The following is a 26,876-nucleotide window of genomic DNA, read 5'->3' on the forward strand; positions in this document are numbered from 1 at the left end:
GTAACGTATTAATAAACATGGATCCCAATGCTAGTTTCGACACAGAAGAAGTGAATATTCAAATGCATATGACGGACCACAACCTTATAATCATGAGCCTGCTAAGCGCCAAGAGACCAGGAGCAGCCAAGGATTAGAAGAAATAACGGCCATCGGGAGAGAAATTGAGCTGTGGTGTGAGGAGAACCATTGGAGAACTGGGCAGCTGTCTTGGTGAGTGACCGGCGTTAGCTACAGAATGTTAGCTAACGTCACATCACAACATTGTAAAGTTAGCTATCATATATCAGGCTATAACTGACGTAGCATTGATAATATAGTAACGTAACTGGCAGGACTGTTGATACTGATCCATAACAGAAAGTAATGCGCAAGTATCAGCCGTATCTCGCGTTACCTAATGCAACTCCACACTACGGTGCTGTGTACCGGAGGAGAGACGAGAGATACAGCTGATACTTGACGATATGGCGGAGAAAGGTTGTGGAGCCTCCGTTTATATGCCGTTGTAAATGGCTTGATGGAAAGCAGGTGTGTAGTCGGGGAGGGTGCACAGCTGATTGCAGCAGGTGAGTGGAGGTTGAGCCGGGAGCCAGGAGTGACAGCCACCACGCACACACAAACAACACAGACAGGGGGAAACAAACAAACACAAAGGAGACGGCTGGAGCAGTACAGCCTCCACACGGTTACCTAATGCAAGGTCGAATAATCGATTATTATTCGCCAGGGCTGCCGAATAATCAATTTTGATCATGGTCAGTTTCTGGCAACCCTAGTGGAGAGTATGTGCTGCAGGGAGGTGGATGCACAACGCACCCAGGAACAAACGCTAGCTCCGGTCCTTTTTACTGTGGACTCGACAGCCTGACAGGCTGGTATTTGTGCAACCTGCACAAACACAATACTGCACCATTATTACAAATGGTAAAATACAATGTAAAAACTACCGAAAAATACCAGCTCACTAAAACACAACCGCTCAACTCAACGCAACTACTAACTATACCCGCGGTCAGAAAGCGGAGATGTTTACCCTTTGTTATGTAATATGACACGTTTTACGTATGACCTTAAAAAAAAGCTATTTTTAAGAGCAGAGCTCAAAATTGCTCCTTTCCCTCTGAATTCCTGCCCTTATGTCTCGTAAAACATATCAAATCTACATTCACTTTTTTAATTGCAATTTTCAAGCAAGTTTAAGCATAAATGTAGAAAAAAAAAAACCCCTGCAAGATGCTCTTTAACGGTACCACGGGTCTTTAATAGTTCAGCCCCGGGGACTGTTTAATACCGGGGCTCAGTACCCACCCGTAGTTGTTATATAATATATCCCATACACACAACAAAATATATCCCACAGTACTGTCTTAAATCATACATCTGCGGGGCTGGGGCTTCCCACTAAACATTGAGCCGAACCATCAGTCGAAGGTCTAACCCTGGAGACTAGCACAGCACACACTCATGTCTCTGAACTCATGAACTTTCAGTTTTTTTACTTTTTTGTTCCCTATAAATCAGCAAATGCACACACTAACACACACACACACAAGTACACATATTTACCGGCTGGTTGGGGTTCCAGGGGCCCATGTGTTGGGGATCATACCACCCAGCCTTGTTCGAGGAGATATCTGAGGGTCCACTTGGGTTGCTGGGGTCCTGTGGCCTGGATGGAGCCCCATCAAAGTCCCCTTGTGGAGGACCCGAAATGGGCGGCTTCACATCCCCTTCACAAAAAACACACAGCAACAAATTACAGCACAAACACACATGTACTGGAGCAGGTCTTAAACGTATACAGCAAAACTTAACAAGACAAGATAAAAAAAAGTCCATACATTAAATATTTTTCTTTAAAAATATAGCAAATTACATACAAAAATTCAGAAATGTTCTTATAATCCCCCATTCTTATGTGAGCGAATTCTAGTATTTCTACTTATCTAAACAATCAGTCTGTCGTCATGTATCATTGTGTGTCTTCTCACCAGCTTTTGTGCTCATAGGCAGGGTCTTTTCAGGCTCAGCGGGGATTCCTAGCTGTGCTACAGACGAGGGCTGTGGCTGCTGCTTTAGGCTGGAAACAAACTCTTCATGTTGGGCCTTTAAAGCCTGGATCTGCTGTTGGAAGGCCAGCTGGATCGGCTGCACCACCGCAGCATACTCTGTGATCAGAGACGCCTGAGAGAGAGGGCAAGGGATTGAGATTAACCACTATCACAGGAGTATCATTCAATACAAACACACTAGTGCTTTTATTTTCCAGGAAAGCTAAATCTCCAGGTGCAAAACAACAAAACAAAACAGTAACAAAATAAATGAGCCTTTGGATAATACAACTATAACAGAGTTCCTCCCATTTCTGGCTTTGCGCAGGCAATAGAGAAGAGCCTTGAATCTTATTCCACTCACTTGGTACTGGCCGAGGCCCAGGGTAGGATTCTGGAGCATTTGGATGGTCTCATCGTTAAAGTACCCGTTCTTTTCCCACAGCTGCAACAACTTGAATGGAGCAGAATGGGAATACAAACAAATAAATAAGTTCAGGGTTAATAATACAGTGGGGCAAAAAAGTATTTAGTCAGCCACCAATTGTGCAAGTTCTCCCACTTAAAAAGATGAGAGAGGCCTGTAATTTTCACCCTAGGTATAGCTCAACTATGAGAGACAAAATAAGAAAGAAAGATCCAGAAAATCACATTGTCTGATTTTTAAAGAATTAATTTGCAAATTATGGTGGAAAATAAGTATTTTGTCACCTAAAAACAAACAAGATTTCTGGCTCTCACAGACCTGTAACTTCTTCTTTAAGAGCCTCCTCTGTCCTCCACTTGTTAACTGTATTAATGACATCTGTTTGAACTCGTTATCAGTATAAAAGACACCTGTCCGCAACCTCAAACAGTCACACTCCAAACTCCACTATGGCCAAGACCAAAGAGCTGTCAAAGGACACCAGAAACAAAATTGTAGACCTGCACCAGGCTGGGAAGACTGAATCTGCAATAGGTAAGCAGCTTGGTGTGAAGAAGTCAACTGTGGGAGCAATTATTAGAAAATGGAAGACATACAAGACCACTGATAATCTCCCTCGATCTGGGGCTCCACGCAAGATCTCACCCCATGGGGTCAAAATGATCACAAGAACGGTGAGCAAAAATCCCAGAACCACACGGGGGGACCTAGTCAATGACCTGCAGAGAGCTGGGACCAAAGTAACAAAGGCTACCATCAGTAACACACTACGCCGCCAGGGACTCAAATCCTGCAGTGCCAGACGTGTCCCCCTGCTTAAGCCAGTACATGTCCAGGCCCGTCTGAAGTTTGCGAGAGAGCATTTAGATGATCCAGAAGAGGATTGGGAGAATGTCGTATGGTCAGATGAAACCAAAATATAACTTTTTGGTAAAAACTCAACTAGACGTGTTTGGAGGAGAAAGAATGCTGAGTTGCATCCAAAGAACATCATACCTACTGTGAAACATGGGGGTGGAAACATCAAGCTTTGGGGCTGTTTTTCTGCAAAGGGACCAGGACCACTGATCCGTGTAAAGGAAAGAATGAATGGGGCCATGTATCGTGAGATTTTCAGTGACAACCTCTTTCCATCAGCAAGGGCATTGAAGATGAAACGTGGCTGGGTCTTTCAGCATGACAATGATCCCAAGCACACCGACCGGGCAACGAAGGAGTGGCATTTAAAGGTCCTGGAGTGGCCTAGCCAGTCTACAGATCTCAACCCCATAGAAAATCTTTGGAGGGAGTTGAAAGTCCGTGTTGCCCAGCGACAGCCCCAAAACATCACTGCTCTAGAGGAGATCTGCATGGAGGAATGGGCCAAAATACCAGCAACAGTGTGTGAAAACCTTGTGAAGACTTACAGAAAACGTTTGACCTCTGTCATTAAGGGTATATAACAAAGTATTGAGATTAACTTTTGCTTTTGACCAAATACTTATTTTCCACCATAATTTGCAGATTAATTCTTTAAATTCTTTTTTTTTTTCATTTTGTCTCTCATAGTTGAGGTATACCTAGGATGAAAATTACAGGCCTCTCTCATCTTTTTAAGTGGGAGAACTTGCACAATTGGTGGCTGACTAAATACTTTTTTGCCCCACTGTATATACCAAAAAGAGGTATAGATTCAATGAATAAATAGCATTGCAGGCAGGAAGTGCTGAGCCTTTTCTTAACAAACGCTGTATAATTAGCTATTTATATAATAGAAGTTGGTTGACATTGTACGATTAAAATCAAGACATACACAACTGACATACCACTACAACATTAACTAACAAAAGCAAGCCCTACATTTAAACTGCCTTGAACTAAAAACTGGACAGAATATTATTAATTTAATTACATTTTATGCAAGTATTATTTTTAATTATGAAGGTGTTGATTAGTGTTCCATAATTGTACTGCCAATACTAATAAAAACTCCTGCAATCTGTTAAGGTTCCTAGTTGTTAAAAATGGACACAAAGCTGTCCATGTGCTTGATGTTTACCCTGGTGATCTTCTGCTGCTTGTCTTCCTCTACAGCCAGAAAGCTGGTGCAGTAGATGGGAACAACGACTTTCTGCAGCGCTGCCAACAAATCCTTCTGCTGCTTCCGCTGGCTGTGAGAACACATTTAAACATGTTACAGATGAAATACACTGAAAGCTGCTTAACACCAACCTCTCATCTAATCTGTTATAATGCTCTTTTACCCCTTTTAATGCAAGATTTGTTCAACATTTAACCAAGGCTGGCCTGGAACAGATGTTTATTTTCACTTTTGTTCAATGCGGTTCATTATACAGTCTATGAAATTAAAACATTAAATTAAAAAAAAATGAATTTAAATTCACATGGTAATTAATCATTAATTGGTTGCTATAGCTCAAAATGAATACTTGTTCAATACGTGTGTACAGTGGAATCAGACATAAATGAAAATGTAAGTGGCTTTACACATTTAACATCATAAGAGATCATGTTAATTATAGGCTTATTGGAGCTATATTACACTCCCTAAGTGTAGTAGTAAAGTGGTATTTGGGTTTGTGTACCAGTGATGGAGAACGTCATTGGTTAAATAGATGAGATGCAGGCAGAGCTCAAAATGCGCTCCATCGGCAGTGATGCGGTTGCGGAGATGTGATGTCATCAGTTCACAGTGCTGCGGAGTCTTGGCGTTGTTAAACATCCAGTTTTTACCACCCTGACAGAACAAAGGACACATGCACATACATTTTAAAATGAATTTAGGAATCTACGAACATAAGCATATCTAAAATAAAAATCTCTACTTGACCGGCTTACAGAGATGGCGTCTTTGGTGCAGGTGTCTATGATGGGCTGCAGCAGGTTATCAAACTCTGTGATGTCCAACTGGGTTTCAAGCAGCAGTTTCTGGGTCTGTTGCTCCATAGCCAGAGCAATGGCTGCAGTCACTTGTTCCTACATTGAGAAGACATTAACAAAGATGCTATTAACCATTTTTCCTTTCCTATTGTCATTAAGTGTAACATGAGCTTAACAGGAAGGAAATAAAACAGAAGATGCCAATTCTTGTCAGGGAAGACCAGTGGGCGAAAAAATTGTTTACCTAAGTACTGTAGTTAAATACATTGTTCAGGTAGTTAACGTGAGTATTTCAATCTTATGCTACTTTATACTTCATTTTATACTGTTAGTACTACACTACAATTTGGAAGTAGATATCTTACTTTTTACTCAACACATTTTCTTGAGAGGGTGAGAGTGAGAGGGAAAAACTAGAGATGTCCCAATCCGATCACGTGATCGGCTCCGATCCCCGATCACGTGATTTTCAAAAGATATGAATCGGGAGGAAAAAATCGGGGATCGGGATTTTTTTTTTTTTTAATAAATACTTTTAAAAAAAATGTTATTCAATGTTACAAAACAAAAATGACCATATTCAAATCTTAAAGTCATCCTGAGGCCTTAGTTTTGGTTTCAAATTACACAACATCATGTATGTCTTGCTTCTTTGGGGCTTGTTTTCATAGACCTGGTTGCTTCTTTCTCTCAAATCTGGCAACAGAGTGGGCAGGGCGCAGTGTCTAATTGTAGCAGTAAGCTAACGAGTACTGATAAGCTTTATTTTGTTTTGATCCAATGCTGCACAACTGAACTGATCCAATGCTGCTGTGAAAAAAAGAAGCTATATCCATGTTGGATAGAATATCCAATTTAAATAAGAAAAAATAACCTTAAGGGACAACTTGAATGCTTTTTTTTTTTTTCTCTCTTAATGCATTGCATAAAGATCGGATCGGGAAAAATCGGTATCGGCAAATTGTCAAAATCAAATGATCGGAATCGGATCGGGAGCAAAAAAAGGTGATCGGGACATCCCTAACAAAAACCTATACAACACGCAACAGGAGGCAAATCCCCCACAAGCATAAAAGGGTCTCTTTAAGATGACTGACACATTAATGGATCACTTATTATAAATATGTTATATAATATGTATATTCCAAAAAATGCCATTCTGCAAAATCAGTTATTTTAGCTTTGGTAATTTGAGTGTATTGATGCTAACATTTTGGTAATTATAATTAAGTTACATTTTAATGACACATTTTGACTTGCAACAGAGCATTTCTACACTGCAGTATTATTAAGTATACTCAAGTAAAATAGCGGAATACTTCTTCCACCACTAGGGGCATTTAGAACAGAGAGAAAGATGTAACCTAAATAACTCAATTTAATGATTTATCTTGCCACGTTAATATCGCTTATTTGGCTTCTTATCCATCAATGACTTTCTTGCTGTTACCTGTCTGAGTGTGTGCATATGCTGCTCCTGCTGCTGCAGATTCCATTGGCTCTGTTGGATTAGGTCCTCCATTGAAGGTGCAGCAGGTGGAGGATTCGGAAGCGGGGCAATCATTGCCATTGGTGGCGGAAGGATATCAACCACGTCTTTGGAGCCTTGGTACATCTCTGCAATAATAAATAAAAAGGCAGGGAATATGAAAATGTGAAGTCTTGGTGTTGGTAATTCTTTGATTTTGGGGTTGAGGCTGGAAGGGTTGCTGCTGGAGAGATGGAGATGCCCTGCAGAGAAAGAGTAAAAAAAAACACACAACAGGCAAAGATTGGCTGGTTTGTTTACAGAAAACAAGTATTTAAAACGAAGAAAGAAAATGCTGAGAAGAAAACACGTTAGCAGCTTGTGTATATAGAATATGGTTAGAACCTGAAGAAAATCAGATTCACCAAGGTTTGTAAACAAAGAACAGAAATGTTGGATCACTAGGCCTACTTCTGTTTGTCTTATCATACCAGCTTCAAAAGGAAGGATGAAGCACATTTTGATGAGAATCATCAATGAAACATATCTGACACGTTAAAAAGGAAAACACGAATCAAGAACATAAAGGAAACGGAAAACAAACCTAATAAACTTTCAAGCATCAATATGATCATGTCCAGCAGAAATGTGCAAAATAGAAATAAGAATGTCACTTTCCGAATAGAACTCTGAATTTGTCTGGCACATCTGGTTCCAAATAAATACCTTCAGATGTATATTCCTCCCCATCGTGGGTAGAGGGATCTAAGTGGAGAAAGCAAACTTTAATACATTTCAGTGTTATTACATTACTGACAGAAGAACTCCATGCAACCCTGCACAACACCGTGCTGTAGTATTACTAGGCAGTGTATCAGCTGTACATCATCAACGTTATCTAACCTTCATTATTAATCTGTGGATTTCTGACCTTGACCAAGGGAGCGTTTTCCCTTCCTTTGGAGTATTGTTGCGTGTTTCGAAGTATATGTAGGACAAGAACTGGTGTGTGTGGCCTCCCCCCCCCCATTTCACCTCAGTTTAAATGTAAAACAGACAAAATATGAAGAGGCTGGTCCCAAGTTGAATCACCATCAGCTGCGGGTGGTAGAGGTGGTTTGGTAAAAATGTGTGCCTTTACTTTGACATGTTCACATGCTTTAATGTTCAAAGCTTTATTACTGCCTGTGCTGCACCACCCTCTCACGTACAGTGTGTTAGAGTGCTAGCCAATGGAAGCGTGAGTGTTACATAGTGATGTCACTATGTTTGGGAAGTAAACAACGGAGTCGTTTCAGTCGGGGGGGATAGTGTGTGGTGTGAGGGAACTTTGTGATTTAAGCCTTTGCCGACCATTTAGACAAAAACCAACTGCACTACAGGAAAGTGAAACCCCCCAAAAAGCATGATAGGGCCCCTTTAAAAATCTGTGGTAATTGTAAAATACAAAGGGGATGTTGTTTTTGCACTGATCTGGGTGGAACTTGGTAAAAGAAAATCTATAGAATAAATTATTTAGAAAAATAATTGCATTTTCTGTGCTACCCTGTTTGCAGAATGACAATACATTTTCCTTGATCCCTTAAATTTGAACTATTACAAGTTACATTTCAATTCAATTCCATTGATCCTTTACATTAAGGTCTCAATAAAAATTGAAAATACTTAGTATCTAGAACACTAAATGAACTAAACATTCCAACATCATTCAGACAGATACATGACTGTGGACTTTTCCATTAACTACATACGCTGCTGATGCTCGATTGCAAGCTTGCACTTGTAGTAGCTGAAGTAGTCTCCCCCAAAGAGGAAGGAGAACTTGGGGTTGTCTTTCTGTTTCTCCATTGTCATCTTCTCAAACTCTGGCCCATTACGAGCGACAAACTGGGCCAGCTTGTCTATTACATTCTTCAGTTCTTGATCTGCAAAAGAAACAAAGAAAATAAGTAAAGAGTCAGAACTGGGGCAGTTGGTGAAATGTCTTAAAATGCTAAGCAAAAGACAGGAAGAACTTATCATAACGTGTGCTTTACTAACACGTTATGAACATTTATCCTGACAGCACGTGCCTTGTCATCATTATATTACGGTTATAAAACAAGCCTTTTTATTAGATACATATCCAGGAATCCTTGAATGAAAACAACTATTTTTTACAAACAGTTAGCCGTTTTAAAAGGTGTTTACAGAATCCTCAAAGCCATCAATGTAAATCTGAATGAAATAACCATCCCATCCACTGCGAAATAAAAACATATGACTGTTTCCAATTCAGTAGATTCATGAAGTCCTTGTCTGTGTTCATAACCCGATACAGTTTGCATTACTTTTCCGCACTGAGAAAAAGCAACACCTACGTACTTAAAATGGACAATTTTTTGGTTTTCTGTTCCTTTTTTTTTTTAATAACAAGGCAATGTATCACTTAAAGACTGCAATATGTATCATGTTTGGATTAGGAAACACGTTGTAATTTGGGGAAATGCATGCAGCAGCAACATAGTATTCATCCAGATTGTATGATGAGTCTTTAAGAATACTAAAGTTGTGTCAAGTGTAGGTAAGCTATCATAAGAGCATTAACCAATGCTTATTCTCACCAAAATATTGACAAGTGATATTCATTTAAGCGGATTTATGATTTACATGTTAAACACCACATTAATGCTAAAGACCCACAGATTAAAAATGTGTAACAACACCGTTAGCTGCTGGTGTTACGTGCGTTGCTAGATGCTAAATGTGTTGTGTTTAATAGCAGTAGCGTAGCTCCAGGTAGCATGTGTGCTAGCTAACGTTCATACATAGCAGCGTTACGTTTCTGCTCACCTTCGGGGGAATTGGGGATATCCATGTTTGGCTTCACTTACAGCGAACCCGCTGCAGCTTAATAGATAGTCCAAAACAGTATAATTGTGTAATGTTTCCCTTAAAGGTTTATAAAATCGACAAAGAAGACAGGCATTGCCCATGTATCGTAAACCGGAAGTATTATTGCACACACAGAAACAGCGCCTCGGAACATTGCTGTCTGATTTGCCTACAGCGCCGCTCCGGGTTTAGTGGAAGAAGAAAGCATTGCAAAAAATAGACTAAACTAAGGATATAACGGAGCTCATGATGTACTGAAATGTGTGGCAATACTCAATTTGAAAAATACTTTGTTACAAGTTGAAGTCCTGCATTCAAAATATAAAACGTATACAAGTATCGGCATCAAAATATACTTTAAAGTACCAAAAGTAAAAGTACTCCTTATCAGAAATCAGAAATTCTGTATTAGTCCCACGGCAGGGACATTTACATTGTTATAGTAAACTTATACTGTCTTCTGCTGGATATTATGACCAAATATATACAGTATGTCAGCATGTATTTAATCATTGTTTCATATTGTGTAAAAGCTAATTATCTAAACCCAAACTTAGTATCTAAAAGCTGTCAAATAAATGTAGTGGAGTAAAACTTATTATATTGGTTTCTAAAATGTAGTGAAGTACAAGTGTAAAGTGGCATAAACTGAGAATACTCAGCTAAAGTACAAGTATCTCAAAATTGTTCTTAAGTACAGTACTTGAGTAAATGTACTTTCTTACGATTCAGCTCTGGAACTACAGTACATTTTATGTCCTTGCCTATCTTTTCAAATGATTGTTTAAATAAAAATCAAATTAAAACAAGATGGAATAAATCTTTATTAAGAAGAGCCAGGATTCTGTTTTTTTTATGCTTGCAAAATTCCTACCAATTGACACCCAGTTCAATCTAAACAAAGGTCTTATTTCATGTATAAAGATTTTTAACAGCAGACAACAGAGTCTTAGGAAATAGCAGTTTATTAGAAACATTGTACACACACATGCTCACCACAGGGGGTCATCCTTCCCCTCTGCCTGTTCATTCAGATGACTGCATCTATACCAAAGGTCTGAGAAGGGACACGGCCCTGCCCTCGATGTTTCGAGCGCTCTGGCAATGCGCTGCTGGAGTTTAGCACTCAGAATTACCATTATAAATTAATTTGGGTGAACTGAAAAAAAATCCAAGCTTTTGTAATAAATCCCGGTTGTTTTCCACTTGTCACCTCATTGATTTGGTTTGGCCCTTAATCAAATTCCAGGTAGCGTTTATAGACCAAACCCTAGATGATGTTGTGTAGGCCTATATATAAAAATGGTTTCTTAAATTAGAACCTCTTTTATTTTGTTATAGAGTTTGAACTTGCACGTGGACATGTTCCTAGACTAGCTCATTCAAGCAGAGGATGTGTGACATCATTCTTCCTCGGCTTCACGTTTCCAGCTTTCATTTTTTTTTTAAACAGGGAGAGAATCTGTATTGTGTTTGACATGGTTATGTCAAAGTGAAACACTCCTCTTGGATGCATTAGTAAGGTCAATTTTTCAAAAAAATAAAGTTCCTGAGAACTGAAAGTGAAATTGTTCAAATATATTTGAATGCATTCGCTGTTTCCTAATCCTACAGTGGTGTATGATTGACAGTCAGCTTAACTATTTTCCGTGAATGATCCATCTATGGAAAACCAAAATGTTTCCTTACGTCGATGGTGATTACTCAGATTTAATATCATGTTTATCAGTTCCTCTGTTATGCATGAACTAAGATTATTTTAATGATCTAGATTACTCATGTGCCAACAAGGGTACATCCTGTAGCACTTTGGCATTTTACAGTTTTTCTCGATTGCTAACACACTAAAATTATACATAATGCACAATTATTTGAACTGACATTCAAAGAGCAAAACATTGGCTCAAATCTCCAAAACTCTAAACACGTTTTCAGCTTTTCACACAATTTGCAAATCAACATGGCACTTTCTGCAAACCACTGCACACGTTTCTCCACGTAAGACACAGGAATCTGACATAAAGTCACGTATTAGCAGGTTTAAATCACTGATATTCAAAAGGCCTCACACATGGACCAATGATCAAGAAACACGTTCCACCTAACCAAACACCTGATAGCATAATTGTTTGCTCATCAATCAAGATGTTAGCACTATAAAAACACCAGAGGTGGGTACTTTCTTACAGCAACAATGGAAGCCAACATGGAAGCAAGAGCAAGAGGAAGAGGAAGAGCTGGGGTGAGAGTGAGAGGAGGAGGAAGAGCTGGGCTGAGAGTGAGAGGAAGAGGAAGAGGTGGGTGAGAGTGAGAGGAGGAGGAATGAGAGGTAGAGGTAGAGCTGGAGGGAGAGGACGTGGACAAAGAAGAATACTCTCTAATGAAATCCGGGCCACTTTGATTGACCATGTTATCAACCATGGTGTGACGATGAGAGAGGCTGGACAGAGGGTCCAGCCTCTCTCCTCGTAACACCATGTTATCAACTCATTTGTATTTCTTAATTTACTGCATTTCTGTAAACTCAAGCAAACTCTCTCTGCAGAACCATCTCTGTACAGAGCATAGCCCATAACAGATGGAAGTGCTTTAGATGATGCTCAGCAGTGTGTAACTGGGTGGTCCAACAATCTAGTATTAAGAATGAAGTGTGTTATATTTGCTGCAAAAGTTTGCATTTGGTAAGTGTTTATATAGTTTTGAGTGCAGTTCTTCACTTAGCAGGATAAATGAGGTGTTTTGCACTTTGGATGTGTGGTTTTGTGAATTGTGTTTAGTGTTCTGAGAAACTGAGCAATTTAAAAAAAATGTGTTTTAGCAATCGAGAAAAACTGTAAGAAATGATTTGGTTACAGGGCATACATAACAAAATCAGCACTTAAATAACTACACAACAATCCAACAATTAAAAAAGAAAAATTATTTATTAACAATAACTTAGATATAGCTAACACATAATGGATATACCATTTATATGTTCATTTCCCCCATATTTCATCAAAGATATGAACGTGGTTTCCTATTCTCATAGTTATTTTTTCCATTCCATTCATTTCCTAGATTGTTCCACTGTGAGTTACACAATGGTGTGTAGTTGGTTCGACAAAGTGTATTGTCCTATAAATGAAGTGTGTGTCATTTGGTGCCAAAGTTTGGTTTTGTTAAGTGTTTATGAGTGCAGTGCTATATTTTGCAAGACATATGAGGGGTTTTGCACTTTGGGTGTGTGGTTTTGTGAATCGTGTTTAAAAGTGTTTTGAGAGAACGAGCCATGTATAGACAGTATACTTTTACTCAGTCCATCTGCAGCCTTTCAGCCTCATTATGTGGTTCACACACAACACTCTGACATTTGTTAGAAATAAAGACCCTGATTTAATTAGTTTTGTGTTTTTGGAAGTTGGAAGAAAACAAGGACCAAAGTCATAATTGATGCTTCAGGATTTTATTTACATTAATGTTACAGTTTTTCTCGATTGCTAACACACTAAAATTATACATAAAGCACAATTATTTTAACTGACACTCAAAGAGCAAAACATCGGCTCAAATCTCCAAAACTCTAAACACGTTTTCAGCTTTTCACACAATTTGCAAATCAACATGGCACTTTTTGCAAACCACTGCACACATTTCTCCACGTAAGACAAAGTAATCTGACATAAAGTCACATGTTAGCTGGTTTAAAACACTGATATTCAAAATGCCTCACACATTAACCAATGATCAAGAAACACGTTCCACCTGACCAAACACCTGGTAGCATAATTGTTTGCTCATCAATCAGGATGTTAGCACTATAAAAACACCACAGGTGAGTACTTTCTTACAGCAACAATGGAAGCCAACATGGAAGCAAGAGCAAAAGGAAGAGCTGAGAGTGAGAGGAGGAGGAAGAGCTGAGAGTGAGAGGAGGAGGAAGAATACTCTCTAATGAAATGAAATGTTATCAACCATGGTTTGACGATGAGAGAGGCTGGACGGAGGGTTCAGCCTAATCTGAGCCGATTTACTATTGCCTCTGTAATCCGGACACTTAGACTTGAAGACTTGAATTGTTGGCCTGTTGCATACTATAACTGCACAATTGACTGTGGTAAACTTACTTTTATGAAACACAGACACTGACCAACCACTATATCTTTGTTTTTTTTCTGAAGGACTGAGAAAAAAAGAGGTGCAGGTGGAAGGCTAAGGATGTTCAATGAGGCACAGGAAGCAGCAGTTACAAACTGGGTTTTGGCAAACAATGCCATCACACTTAGAGCGATCCGAAGCATAGTAACTATGTGCTGAGATGCATGTTGCAAAATGTTATTTTTGAATAAATCTGATTTTTTTCCACAACTAATTTGTATTTCTTCATTTACTGTATTTCTGTATACTCAAGCAATCTTTCTCTGCAGAAACCTCTATGTACAGAGCATAGCCCATAAAAGATGAAAGTGCTTTAGGTGATGCTCAGCAGTGTGTAGGGTGGTCAAACCATCTAGTATTATGAATGAAGTGTGTTATATTTGGTGCAAAAGTTTGCATTTGGTAAGTGTTTATGTAGTTTTGAGCGCAGTTCTTCACTTAGTAGGATAAATGAGGTGTTTTGCACTTTGGGTGTGTGGTTTTGTGAATTGTGTTTAGTGTTCTGAGAAACTGAGCAAATTTTAAAAAAAAAGTGTGTAATTTAAAACAACACATAATACAAGTACAGTTGTGATTTCAGTTTTCACCGTTCACCATATAACTAGAAGGACATGTGCGAATCTTAAGAAATACATTTGTATTAATATATTATTTACATATGCCTCCAATACAATTTTCAATAACAAGGAAATTAATTAATAATTGGGTTCAAACGTTTTAATTCCAAAATATAAATCTTGGAAATAATTTAAAGTTAATTCATCAATTAACACTTTTTTAATAAAGAGTATTTGATTTTGATTACATTTTTGCTTCTTTAAAATTATCCACATATTTAGCTTGTAGCTTACAAGGTTTGAGTTTACAAAGGGTTTATTAGCAAACATTCTGTATATTTCAGTTTTTGTATTTAACAATTAAGAAACAGCCTAAAAACAGTGCTCAGCTCATTTGTATTTTTAAATAGCGTTTGTCTGCTACTAAAGTGTAAAACATAGTTGAAACCTGCCAATAAGACAGTTCAAAAATATAACACATTTAATTTAACGATGAAAGTCTAAAACCAATATAGAAAAATGTACGTTACATTTTCAGAGTATGGGTGTTGCTGCCTTGTGTATTACCCAACCAATAGAAAAAAAACATGTTTTTTTCTTATTTTTGCTAATACAATATATTTTTCCTGGATTTCAAACCATTGCTGTTAAAAACACTACAGCTCTGTCAGGTTTGCCAGAAAATCCCTTATTTCTCCGCACATTCTGTCCCTGCGTCTGTCTCTAATCTTCTCCAGTTCTTTGATGCTGTTCTTACGAAAGAAGGATTGGTGCGGTATCTCTGCTGCCTTCATGTGATATTGTATTGAGATGTTGCTATTGTGTTTTACGAAATAATATTTCGCATACTTGTTGTAAAGCATTTGCTTGTCTGCAAGTTCCAAATCACTTTCTAGCAGTTCCTGATAGATCTGATCAGCTTTAGCCTGATCATCATTTGACATTGCGTATACCTGAGCAAGGTTTATTTTCTTCCTAAGTGAGGAATCAGGGTAAAGAGCAATATCCTCCTGATGGACACTGATTGCTCTGTCTATTATGTCTTGCTTTGGACGACTGTACTTGTCACCAAAGATCTTCCAATCGTAGCAGCGTGTAACACATCTCTTCAGATAACGCTCATCCGGATGGTTCTTCAGAGCCTTCTCTGCCAAATCAATGGCCTCATCAACAGATATATACTTTGTGTAAACCCATAGCAATGGTTTTAAACCACTGTAGCTGCTGACAGGACTTCTCAAAACCTTTGTGGCTAACTCACGTGCTTCAGCTTCTATTCTTTCTCCTCTCTGAGCACGTTGATCAAGGTAGTGAGCATCGAGGTACAAGTTCTCTGGATCCTGTTCTTGGCCAATTCTCATTTTCTCCAAGATGTCATCTTCCAGCCCTGTGCTGCTATGCTTAGAAGCATACATTAAAGCTAAGGCATGGCTAGTGTTCCACTCTCGTATGCCTGGCTGCATCTCGATGGCTCTCTGGAGGTAATCTACAACAAGTGTTTTGTCTCCACTGACCGTCATCAGCGCATAGGCTTTTTCAGCGTAGGTCTCCGGGTGGAGCTCCTCCTGGGATGGAGATAGGTATTTTTTATTCAGGGTGTCAACCTTAGAGAGGTAGGCCTCGCTCTCTGCTTGGTCTCCCAGGTGGTGGTGCAGCCAAGCCAGGTTCCCGTAGTTCACCACTAACCAGGGGCCCTCATCTGTGCTTCTTATCCGGCTGAAGGCCTCTGTAGCCTTGTTGAAGAACTTCTGGGCGTCTTCATTGGATGCTAGCTTGTACTGAATGAACCCTCGCAGGTTGTAGATGTGACCCAGCCATCTGTTTCCATCATTGGTGCCAATGTCCTCCAGGTTGTCCCTGCGATGATTAAGTAAGGACGTTCTGATGTCAAGATCCCAGGTCAAGTGGCACTGCAGGGCTTCAAGTTTGGAGAGCAGTGTTTGACTCTGGGCAGCACTGATGGAGAATAGAAATAAAGAATATTGAAACACATAATATTTGGGTTATTGTTATATCCCTTAATGTCTGCTAATGTGTGATACAACCACAAACCACTCAGTGATATATGTAATAGACTGCTTAGAGCCCAACATGTTTAAAGACAGTTACTATTGAAGCCAAATTCTGTTCATCCTGCTGCCATCTGGCAACGATACTGAATAATCCGAACAAACTGCAGACGAGCTTCTCTCCTCGCTGTGAGACTCTTGAACTCATCCTCCATACAGCACAGATAAAGAGTTGTTGTTGTTTTTTGTAGGAAAACGTCACTACAACTTACATTTACCATAACCCGAACCCTGAGTTGTAGAATGAGAATATATGAACTTTAAACGTTGAACTTTGACCTCATTGAAAGAAAAATAACAAGAATTACAGAAAAGAAGGTCAACGAAGAAAGAAGGGAGGGAGTGAAAATCTTGTTGTTGACTAGTTTAATTCATAATGCAAATATTTTTGCATTATGAATCAATACAAAATTAAATAAATCCGTTTTGGGTTTGTGTGCTCTTAAATTACTCATACAATGAAATTAAATTGAGAAGCAGCTACTCACCTCATCATTCAGCTGTTTATTCGACGCAGTAGTTCTGTAAAGATTAGGATGGTTCTGGTCTTGATGCTTTGTGTTCACTGCTATAAAGGCAGTGATGTGTAGCTTCTGCTTATAGCTGTAAATGATAAGATGCTAAGGAGCACGCAGTTTTAAATGGTCTCACTGCTGACAAAGCAAACATAAGAGGCGAGGCAGGTCCATATGACATTTTATGATATTATGGTCTAATTGCACCTTGATTTTCATTTCCTTAGAAGGAAACTAAAGCCACATATCTCTCATTATCATATGTTCTGATTATATTACCTCTCAACTTGGTTTAAAGTTCAAATGTACATGAAGGCCATATGAGTAAAAAATACAAACCCAAGATGCCACTGTCTTTATGGCTGCACCCTCACAATCAGAACCCGTATTATTGGCCAACCCTGTGAGCACACCGTTTAACAGCTTAGCAAAGACATCAAAGCTGGACAAATAATGGTATGCAGTTTACATGACGATTATCCAGACCAGTATGTGACAATTATATAAGGATACAAAATATATATCGAAAATAAGAAATAAATAGTTAACAGGTGAACAATCCTTCATATTTAAACATGTCTATAGTCTGTGGGATATATAGAAACAGTGACAGTGCTTGATGATATGTAAATCAAATGGAAGTATGCAGGTGTCATTTGCATTGTTTCTTACACATTTGCATTATGTTTTCATTTTCAGCAGCAGCTGTCTGCAGTGTCAGAATGAAGAGCTGTAGGAGACACCTGCACCATGACACTCTGCTGCTGCCATCTACTGCTGTAACCAGGTTACTGTTTGGATACCAAACCTGTTCATATATCGCCTTGGACAGATTGTTATACAGCTGTATGAGTTTAATCCTCATGTGGACTTCAAAGATGGAAGTTGAAAAAAAACGCTTTAAAAGGTTGTATTTTAATTTCCATCAGTGCCCGGTGTACAGTACTGCAAACTGCATTGAGGAGATGCTTTTTGCAAAACACTGCACACAGTTCTTTAAGTAAGACACAGGAATCTGACATATTCACTTGTTTGCCTTTTTCAAAACACTGCCATTAAAAATGCTACGCACATGAACCAATAAACAAATACACAGGCGAAATGACCAGAACCACAAACTGCTTAATTGTTGACTCAGCAATCAGGATGTAAGCACCAGAAGAAGGCTACACCTAAGAACCTTTGGAACAAACATGGATATGTGGACAGCAGCAAGAGGAAGAGGTAGAGGGAGGATAAGAGAGAGGGAGGATGAACTGAAGTCAGTTGAAGAGTTATTTGCAGCATAACGGTCGAAGATATGACCGTCAGGCCTAAAGAGTAATGCTTCTTCTTCATGTTGATGAGGAGCTGTGGTCAGACCAAGCTAGGTGGTAAAATGAAGCCTGAGTATATATCTTTCGTCTGTTTAAAAAAAAATTATGATTTCTATTTATTTTTCCAATGACTGTATTTGAGGCATCCTTTTTTACACAACTGTAACTATGTGTTGTGCATGAATGTTGCACCAATTTGTTTTGGAGAAAATTAAAAGTATAACAACTGTATATTTGTGTTTCTGCACATATTTTTTAGACTTGATCAATCTTTATACGCTGAATTCTTTACATACCGCCATAAAAGCTGAGTGTGCTTTAGATGGAGCACCACAGTGTGTAGTTGGTAGGACAAAGTGTCTTGTGCTATACATGAAGTGTGTGCCATTTGGTGCAACAGTTTGGTTTTGGTAAGTGTTTATGTAGTTTTGGGTGTAGTGCTTCATTTTGCAAGATATATGAGGTGTTTCGCACTTTGGGTGTATGGATGTGAGTTGTGCTTAGTGTTTTGAGAAAATAAGCCCTGCTTTCAAAAATGTGTTTTATTAATTGAAAAAACTGTAATATCATGTTTATCAGTTCCTCTATGCATGAACTAAGATTACTTTAATGATCTAGATTACTCATGTGCCAACAGGACAGGCAGCGTGTCATCTGGAGTACAAGGGTACATCCTGTAGCACTTTGGCATTTTCAGAAATGATTTGGTTACAGGGCATACCAGCGCCGTATAGACTGAGAGTTATGTCATCTCCGTTCACTCCAATGGACCACTTTTTTACAGCAATGGCGGATCGTGGAGCCTCTCAATCGTTCCCCGAAAGTTAGCGCCAAGGCTAGCAGAGCTGTAGAGTTGCAGCATAATAGACCGTTCGTGACGGACTTTTGAAAGGTAAGAAGAAGTTTAAAGATTTATATTGCGGATATTATCAGTACATCTGATTCAAATTAACATGTGTATTAAAGGATGTCAGTGGATTATCCCTAAATTAGTAGATTTAGGGAACGTTTACAGATAACAGATTAAGCTAGGATACCATACCATAGTACCATACACTATACCATAGTGGTTGAATACACAGTATTAGGAAACACTTTATACTTACTGGACATGTTACAGTATACTCATTACATACTGTATATAAAATATGACCAAGAATGTGAGACAACTTTATAGAAATTCATATCACATCTGTTACTGATGCCATTTGTCATACTTTGTTAAACTCACAAATAATAAAGTTCCATAACTTCAGTTGGGAACAAAGACCACACCTTATCTCCCCAAGGCAATTTCCCATCCAATAGGTGTGCTATATAGGTGTGTATAACCCTGTCTCCTGTCTGTTACTCCCTCTTTCAGCACAAGAACCAGAGGGGGATTCAATGGAGCCTGAATACCTGCACTGAGACCCTCACCCTGCACCCTGAGTCTCAACTCTCAGTGTTTTTCAAGCCTTTCCCTGTTTTTTTGTATTAAACAAAACATTAAGCTTTCCCAATGGTGTGGTTTTCGTTTTGTGAAAAAGTGCAAATGCAGTGTTTGTATACAATAACCTAACCTCACATATTGTTTTGCTGTTGGTCATGAAATTGCTCCTGCTGACTTGTGCCAGCCATTTTTTCCTCCGCTCTGTGTCAGTGGGGAAGCCGTACATTCGTACTCCTTTCTCAGAGCGATTTGAGCATCCCCAGGCAGCACAGCAAACCATGGTGGCGACTAGGAGGCAGCACAGCAAACCAGGACAACACGGAGGAAAAGGCACGGACAAACTGCATGATATGCTATTCAATGTTTATTGAATTCCATGTATTTGCAATGGATGTTCCTAAAACAACACATTTAACATCATCATCATCATCATGCTGCTAGTCCTTTGATAGTCACCTGTCGGTCTCCTGTCCTTTCTGAAAGCCATAAAGATGACATTAGTCATTTAGATAACTTGTGTCCTCAATTACCATGGGATTACTGAAACTACCATGAATTTAAGAAAATGGTAGAAATTAATCTAATCTGAATTTTGAAGCATTCCTTTAGATCCCCTCCCTCTAAATATATCAATAAACATTAGAAAGTGATGCTCCTGACTACTATACAAGTTTAAGAAGATAATATTGGTTTTAAAGAATTCAAAGCTATAAATAAACAGCAACAGGCTCTTTAACCAAGGCACTGTTAGCCTAGCATGTAAACTAGTTGTTCACACTAATCCTAATATTATCACTTAATATTAGCAAATTCTATTTTATTTTTTAAAACATATTGATGTAAATACATACACATATCGATTTGTTGTATAAATATTGCAAATCAAAACCTTTATTCACTAATAATTACCAAAAGTCGAAGTTCTATCTCCTGTTATCAATGCATTCACATTGCCCGCCATGAACTTCCGGGGAACGATTCTCGTCTACATGAACCACGTGACGATAACCGTTTTTGGACTTCCGCTGTCGTAACTCTTCTATCTATACGGCGCTGGGGCATACGTAACAAATCAACACTTTCATACATTAGATAACTACACAACAATCCAGCAATTAGAAAAAGAAAAAAGGGATTAACAATAACTTGCTAAGTACAGTTGTGATTTCAGTTTTCACCACTCACTATATAACTAGAAGGACACATCTAAAAAAATACATTTGATAATAATATATTATTTACATATGCCTCCAATACAATTTGCAATAACAAGTAACAAGAATTGGGTTCAAACGTTTTAATTCCAAAACACACATCTTGGAAATAATTTAAAGTTACAGGCAAAATTAATGAATAAACACTTTTTATTTTGATTTGATGTTTGCTTCTTTAAAAGTATCCACATTTTTTGGTTGCAGCTTAAAAGGTTTGAGTTTACAAAGAGTTTATTAGCAAACATCATGTATATTTCATAGTTTTTGTATTTAACATCTAAGACACAGCTTAAAAACAGTGCTCAGCTAATTGTTCTTCTAAATAGCGTTTGTCTGCTACTAAAGTGCAACACACCGTTGAAACCTGCCAATGAGACAGTTCAAAATATAACACATTTAGGTCAGTTTTAACGATGAAAGTCTAAAACCAATAGAAAATGTATGTAACATTTTCAGAGTATGGGTGTTGCTACCTTGTGTATTACCCGAACAATAGAAGAAAAACAAATGTTTTTTCTTATTTGCAGCCAAGAGGATGTACAGATTATTTTTACAAATGCCATATATTCTTCTTGGATTTCAAACCATTGCTGTTTAGAACACTATGGTTCTTGCAGGTTTGCCAGAAAATCTATTATTTCTCCGCACAAGCTGTTCCTGCGTCTGTCTCTAATCTTCTCCAGAACTTTGATGCTGTTCTTACGAAAGAAGGATTGGTACGGTATCGCTGCCGCCTTCATGTGATATCGTATTGAAATATTGACGTTGATATTGTGTTTTTGGAAATATAAATAAATTGCATACTTGTTGTAAAGCATTTGTTTGTCTGCAAGTTCTAAATCCCTTTCTAACAGTTCCTGATATTTCTGAGCAGCTTTAGCCTGACCATCATGTGACAGTGCGTATATCTTAGCAAGGTCTATTTTCTTCATAAGTGAGGAATCAGGGTAAAGAGCAATCACCTCCTCAAGGAGAGGGATTGCTCGGTCTATCATGCTTTTCTCTGGGTGACTTTCCCTGCAAAAAATGATCTTCCATTTGTAGCAGAGTGTAACACATCTCTTCAAGTGACGCTCATCTGGATGGTTCTTCAGAGCCTCCTCTGCCAAATCAATGGCCTCATCAACAGATATATACTTTCTGTAAACCCATAGCAATGGTTTTAAACCACTGTAGCTGCTGACAGGACTTCTCAAAACCTTTGTGGCTAACTCACGTGCTTCAGCTTCTATTCTTTCTCCTCTCTGAGCACGTTGATCAAGGTAGTGAGCAGCAAGGTACAAGTTCTCTGGATCCTGTTCTTGGGCAATTCTCATTTTCTCCAAGATGTCATCTTCCAGCCCTGTACTGCTGTGCATAGAAGCAGACATTAAGGCTAAGGCATGGCTAGTGTTCCACTCTCGTATGCCTGGCTGCATCTCCATAGCTCTCTGGAAGTTATCTACAGCAAGTGTTTTGTCTCCAATGACCGTCATCAGCGCATAGGCTTTTTCAGCGTAGGTCTCTGGGTGGAGCTCCTCCTGGGATGGAGATGGGTATTTTTTAATCAGGGTGTCGATCTTAGACAGGTAGGCCTCACTCTCTGCTTGGTCTCCCAGGTGGTGGTGCAGCCAAGCCAGGTTCCCGTAGTTCACCACTAACCAGGGGCCTTCATCTGCGTTACCTATACTGCAGAAAGCCTGTTTAGCCTTGTTGAAGAAACTTTGGGCGTCTTCACTGAAGCCCAGCTTGTACTGAATGAACCCGCGCAGGTTGTAGATGTGACCCAGCCATCTGTTTCCATTCACGGTGCCAATGTCTAACAAGTTGTCCCTACAACGTAAAAGTAAGGACCTACTGAGGTCAAGATCCCAGGTGAAGTGGCACTGCAGGGCCTTCAGTCTGGACACCAGTGTTTGACTCTGAGTAGCACTAATACAAAATAACAAAGTAAAACATATTTTTAAAACGTATGATTTACTTTTATGATGAAATCCAGAATCAGCAACTCACCTCATCATTCAGCTGTTTCCTCAGCTTTGTAGTTCTGTAAATGTTGGGATGGCTTTTGCTCTTGATGCTCTGGTATAAAGTCAGTAATGTGTAGCGTCTATTTGGCTGTGAAAGATGGGATGTTATTGAGAACGCAGGTTTAAATGCTCACACTGTTGATAAAACAAAAGTCAGAGGGGTGGGGTTAAACATGCCTTATCTTTTGTTTCCACATTTGAAAAACCAAATTGAAGAGTCATTAAACTGCGTCATATTTTCTTTTCATTTGGGCAAAAGTGTTTATCTTTAAAGCTATAAGGGTCATACCAGAATTGGAGGACATTTAGACGTCACCACTTTTGAAAAATGAACGCTCTATTTCCTAATTTTCTATTATGTATTTGAGAACAACAGGTAGTAAACACACATTGATTTGGCCAGTACTAAAATACTTAACGTTAATACTTAACGTCTAATATATTGCTTTCCTGCAATGTTAACTATGTTGAAGCACTTATTTTAACCGATATTATACACATTAATTATACTCTTACGTATGTAGATAGTATAAGAAATGTGCAGAATTTAACAGTTTAATGGTGGAGGTATACACATATTGATAGATGTCTTGTAATGCATTGTTGAGGAACCTGTGACCCAAGTTTTTCATTCATTGCATAACTGCACCGTAGTTGTGTATACGATATGTCAATAAACCTTTGAAAATCTTGAAATCTTGAAAGGGATGTCCAAAATAGCAATTACATAAAGTATAGAATTAACGATTAACGATTAATGGATATACTTTATAGAGATAAATGTTTAGTCTTCTCAAGCACCAACAATCAAATATCTCTCCTGATTGTTGGCCCTTTCCCTGAATTTTATTCAGGTGTAACTAAAGTCTGATTTAAGGATTGTTTATATTTCACATCATTAATCAGAATCTGCAAAGTAACTAAAATAAATGTAGTGGAGTAAAAATATCAGGTTAACCTCTGAATTGTAGTGGAGTAGAATTACAAAGTAACAATGAGCTGTCATAAGGGTATATATTAATGCTGTCCATTATGGATACAAGGGATTTTCCCCCATTTAATAATTACATGTTATACATTTGTACACACCAATTTGTTTCCTATCGCCTAAACCTCCATGGCTGTACACAGTTTAATACTGTCAATTTCTAATTTTGGGAAAAACGAAATCGTCTTTTAAAACTACAATTCCCAGTAGAAACGTGCCATAGTAGAACATTTTGCGAAACACAATAGCCAGCATGTGTAGTTCTGGGGGGGCGTTCGATTCCAGTTTTGAATAGCCCGCCGTGGTTTCGTTCCATTTCAAAGAGCTTGATGCTCGGCGTAACCTTGGCGCACTGCCACCCCAACATCCAATCCCAGAGCTTGAAGATTAATCACGGGGTTTGTCAACGGGACTGTAGTCCCAAACGATAGCTGGGGATTGTGGGTAATGTAGTGTCTTCGGCCATCCTAAACTGAATTTTTTTCTCGGATATCATATCGCATTAACAACACCACATCTAGCGTCACAGAGATCTTCTGTTAATGTCCTTTCTTCTTAGAGGAAGTACAGAAGCACGTAACTCTGGATTTGTTTTAATGTTGCCATAATACATTCTGACGAAAAATACAAATTATTATGAAATAAAATAAAAGAAGCCTCCCGTGAGTTACTACAAACTATAAAGTAGATTTTAAAAACGTTTTATAGAATAAAAGCTCACTGCTGGACGTTGTAGAAATGCGTGTGTTCACCATGACAAAGGAGCCTCATTCACTTTACATAGGGGCTGTTTGCGTGGTGCAGACACGTAAATGTAGCAAAGTTCGTGACTCCACCACGCAATGCGGTGTAAGGAGTCGTGGTGGAGTCATGCATTCTGGTGAGATTAGGTTGTCTGCTATTCTATGTTGTCTTTTTGATGTTTGGGTTGTCGAATCCTGGATTTTGCATTCATTCGTCATACATTTTTTATTTAATATATGTTCTTATTTAATTGTGAAGTCCTGTCTGTATACTTTTGCTTGTACTTGTGCTTTACAATGTATTTTTTATTTTTACATCAAGTGCTTGAGGGTGGGATTAATATAATTTTGTTTTTGGGTGGTGCTTTTTATGAACAGCCTGGTTGCCACGATATGCACCCCTTGCTATCTCTGACAATACACGTGTCACATACATGCAACTTGCTCAATTTATTGGTACTACAGTCCTACAACTATACCCTCCAAAGTGCTTGAGGGTGGGATTAATAGAAGCATTTTTTTTTCATAGTGAATGCATATTATTACTATAGTGTTTGTAAAAGTATTACTAGAGTGTTTTTTTGGTATTTCCGTATTAAGACTATATTACTTTAAATAGTACTACTATAGTATAATATTTAGTGTTTCTGAAGTTGTTTTTTGAACACACTATAGAACACTCCTATAGTAATAGTATGATATTGTCATAATGAATGCATATTAGTAAAAGTATTACACTCCTAGAATTAATGTGTCATTTTTTTTTCGGGGCTGTAAATATAATTATTTTGTAATTGTAATGTTTTTTTTTTATTTCAACAGTGAGCTACAAAGACAATCAGATTATGAATGAAAAGTATGAAGTTCATCAACATTGAAATATATGTTATTATCAAAATAATATTAAACTGTTATCAAAACGTAGTGCAACTGTAGAAGCTTGCTCTGTTGTCTCACTGAAAGAATAACTTCTACCACGTTTTTTTACAGACAATATTGAGAGATAAATAGTAGCAGTTCTCACTATGTGTTAAATATCTTTGCCTTTAATACATTAAATTAGAAAGCTTACAAAATCATATTGCTTGTTAACATCTAAATGTAACTTTTTGCATGGAAAAACCCCTCAACTTCACTGGTGTGTAGGTGATCTAGTATGTAGTATTGTTTAATGGAATGTAAATCAGTCTATTCAAGTCAATACTTCATTTATTTAAACCAATATCTTTCTTGATTCTTTGTACAGTATGAAAAAAAGAGTCTTTGTACCTGAGCTGAAGTTCACTGCTGTGAGGAGTCCAGTTCTGTCTCTCACTCTCTGGTCCAGCCTGTCTGCATCACCTGGACACCTTAAACAAACAGATATATATGTAAAGTACCATGTGTACAAACAATATAACTGATTATCTTCTGTTGAACATGTTGGATTGTGTATTGTCCGAGTCAGGGTCCTTTTTATTTTACTGTAACTTTGGAAGTTGTGTTACCAATGCTTACTGTTTATTTGATACCCATTTGGTAATGCAATTAATAAAGCTACCACTCGCTTACACGCTAACCCAAGCCTTAACATTCATTACGTAGCTGATTAAAATTAACACATAAATAAGTACTCAAATTTCACTTACCGCAAAACTGCATTCATGCACCGTCTGTTTTAACCGCAGAGCGAGTCACAATAGTCCGATATATAAGCATGAAGAACAAACAACCACGGCTGGCTTCAAGTTTTGTTTCCTGGATGAACTGACCAGGCAGAGTCCCTGTACAGTAGCTAGCTTCATGGAGCAGGTAGCAGAGACAAGAAGCTAGCAGCAGCAGTCATTTGACAGAGCCGTCACTCAAAGTGACCACGCCCTAATGTATGCACAAACTTTAAGACCTAATATAAATAAAAGGGTCGCGTTAGAAAACAATTCACTCACAGATTCATAATCATGAAGGTGGAATCTAACTATATCGATAATAAAATGTATGGAGCCCAGTGGTAGAAACATGTTTTTTTCTGCTGTAAAATTGGGCATTTTAACATGGGGGTCTATGGAAATTGCTCCTTTCTGCAGCCATCGCCTATCGGCCAATATATGAACTGCAGTGTGTGGCACTTCCGTATTGGCGTCCCGGCTCTTCCCCAGAGTTTGCCGCTTGGTTGATATTCAGTCTCACTCTCTACAGTGCAAATAAGTAACTTAC

The 26,876-nt window shown here is 38.4% G+C and overlaps 2 protein-coding genes and 1 long non-coding RNA gene across 10 annotated transcripts in view; 1 reads left to right on the plus strand and 2 right to left on the minus strand.

Annotated features, from left to right (window-relative positions):
* Positions 1 to 17,067, minus strand: part of cherp (calcium homeostasis endoplasmic reticulum protein) — a 26,242-nt gene extending 9,175 nt beyond the window's left edge. The window contains exons 1-11 of the mRNA XM_079650217.1: positions 16,955 to 17,067; positions 15,659 to 16,353; positions 8,581 to 8,754; positions 7,556 to 7,594; positions 6,812 to 7,092; positions 5,320 to 5,457; positions 5,067 to 5,218; positions 4,520 to 4,631; positions 2,419 to 2,508; positions 1,995 to 2,187; positions 1,542 to 1,733 (exon numbers count right to left, since the gene is read on the minus strand). Coding sequence (XP_079506343.1) covers positions 1,542 to 1,733; positions 1,995 to 2,187; positions 2,419 to 2,508; positions 4,520 to 4,631; positions 5,067 to 5,218; positions 5,320 to 5,457; positions 6,812 to 7,092; positions 7,556 to 7,594; positions 8,581 to 8,754; positions 15,659 to 16,353; positions 16,955 to 16,962 — 2,074 coding nt within the window. The 5' untranslated portion in view covers positions 16,963 to 17,067. The remainder of the gene's footprint in view (positions 1 to 1,541; positions 1,734 to 1,994; positions 2,188 to 2,418; positions 2,509 to 4,519; positions 4,632 to 5,066; positions 5,219 to 5,319; positions 5,458 to 6,811; positions 7,093 to 7,555; positions 7,595 to 8,580; positions 8,755 to 15,658; positions 16,354 to 16,954) is intronic.
* On the minus strand, positions 16,985 to 26,476 carry LOC307014233 (interferon-induced protein with tetratricopeptide repeats 5-like). 8 transcript variants are annotated; one of them, XM_079642079.1, is made up of 6 exons: positions 26,312 to 26,475; positions 25,953 to 26,032; positions 22,936 to 23,040; positions 22,160 to 22,854; positions 17,321 to 17,382; positions 16,985 to 17,069 (listed from the first exon to the last, which is right to left on the minus strand). In XM_079642079.1, the coding sequence occupies exons 3-6, from the start codon at positions 22,941 to 22,943 to the stop codon at positions 17,064 to 17,066; spliced, it is 771 nt and encodes a 256-aa protein (XP_079498205.1). In that variant the 5' UTR covers positions 22,944 to 23,040; positions 25,953 to 26,032; positions 26,312 to 26,475; the 3' UTR covers positions 16,985 to 17,063. The 8 variants fall into 8 exon arrangements, with proteins under 8 accessions (XP_079498205.1, XP_079498204.1, XP_079498206.1 ...); XM_079642078.1 differs by lacking the exon at positions 16,985 to 17,069 and having other exon boundaries at positions 17,244 to 17,382; positions 26,312 to 26,476; XM_079642080.1 differs by lacking the exons at positions 16,985 to 17,069; positions 17,321 to 17,382 and adding an exon at positions 20,076 to 20,205 and having other exon boundaries at positions 26,312 to 26,474.
* LOC307014270 lies at positions 17,393 to 19,794 on the plus strand. The gene is made up of 2 exons (XR_013801209.1): positions 17,393 to 19,189; positions 19,661 to 19,794. It is a non-coding gene; the product is annotated as an uncharacterized lncRNA (long non-coding RNA).
* Positions 26,477 to 26,876: the final 400 nt, after the last annotated feature.

This window comes from Notothenia rossii (assembly GCF_949606895.1).
Source record: "Notothenia rossii genome assembly, chromosome: 1".
Lineage (NCBI taxonomy): Eukaryota > Metazoa > Chordata > Actinopteri > Perciformes > Nototheniidae > Notothenia > Notothenia rossii.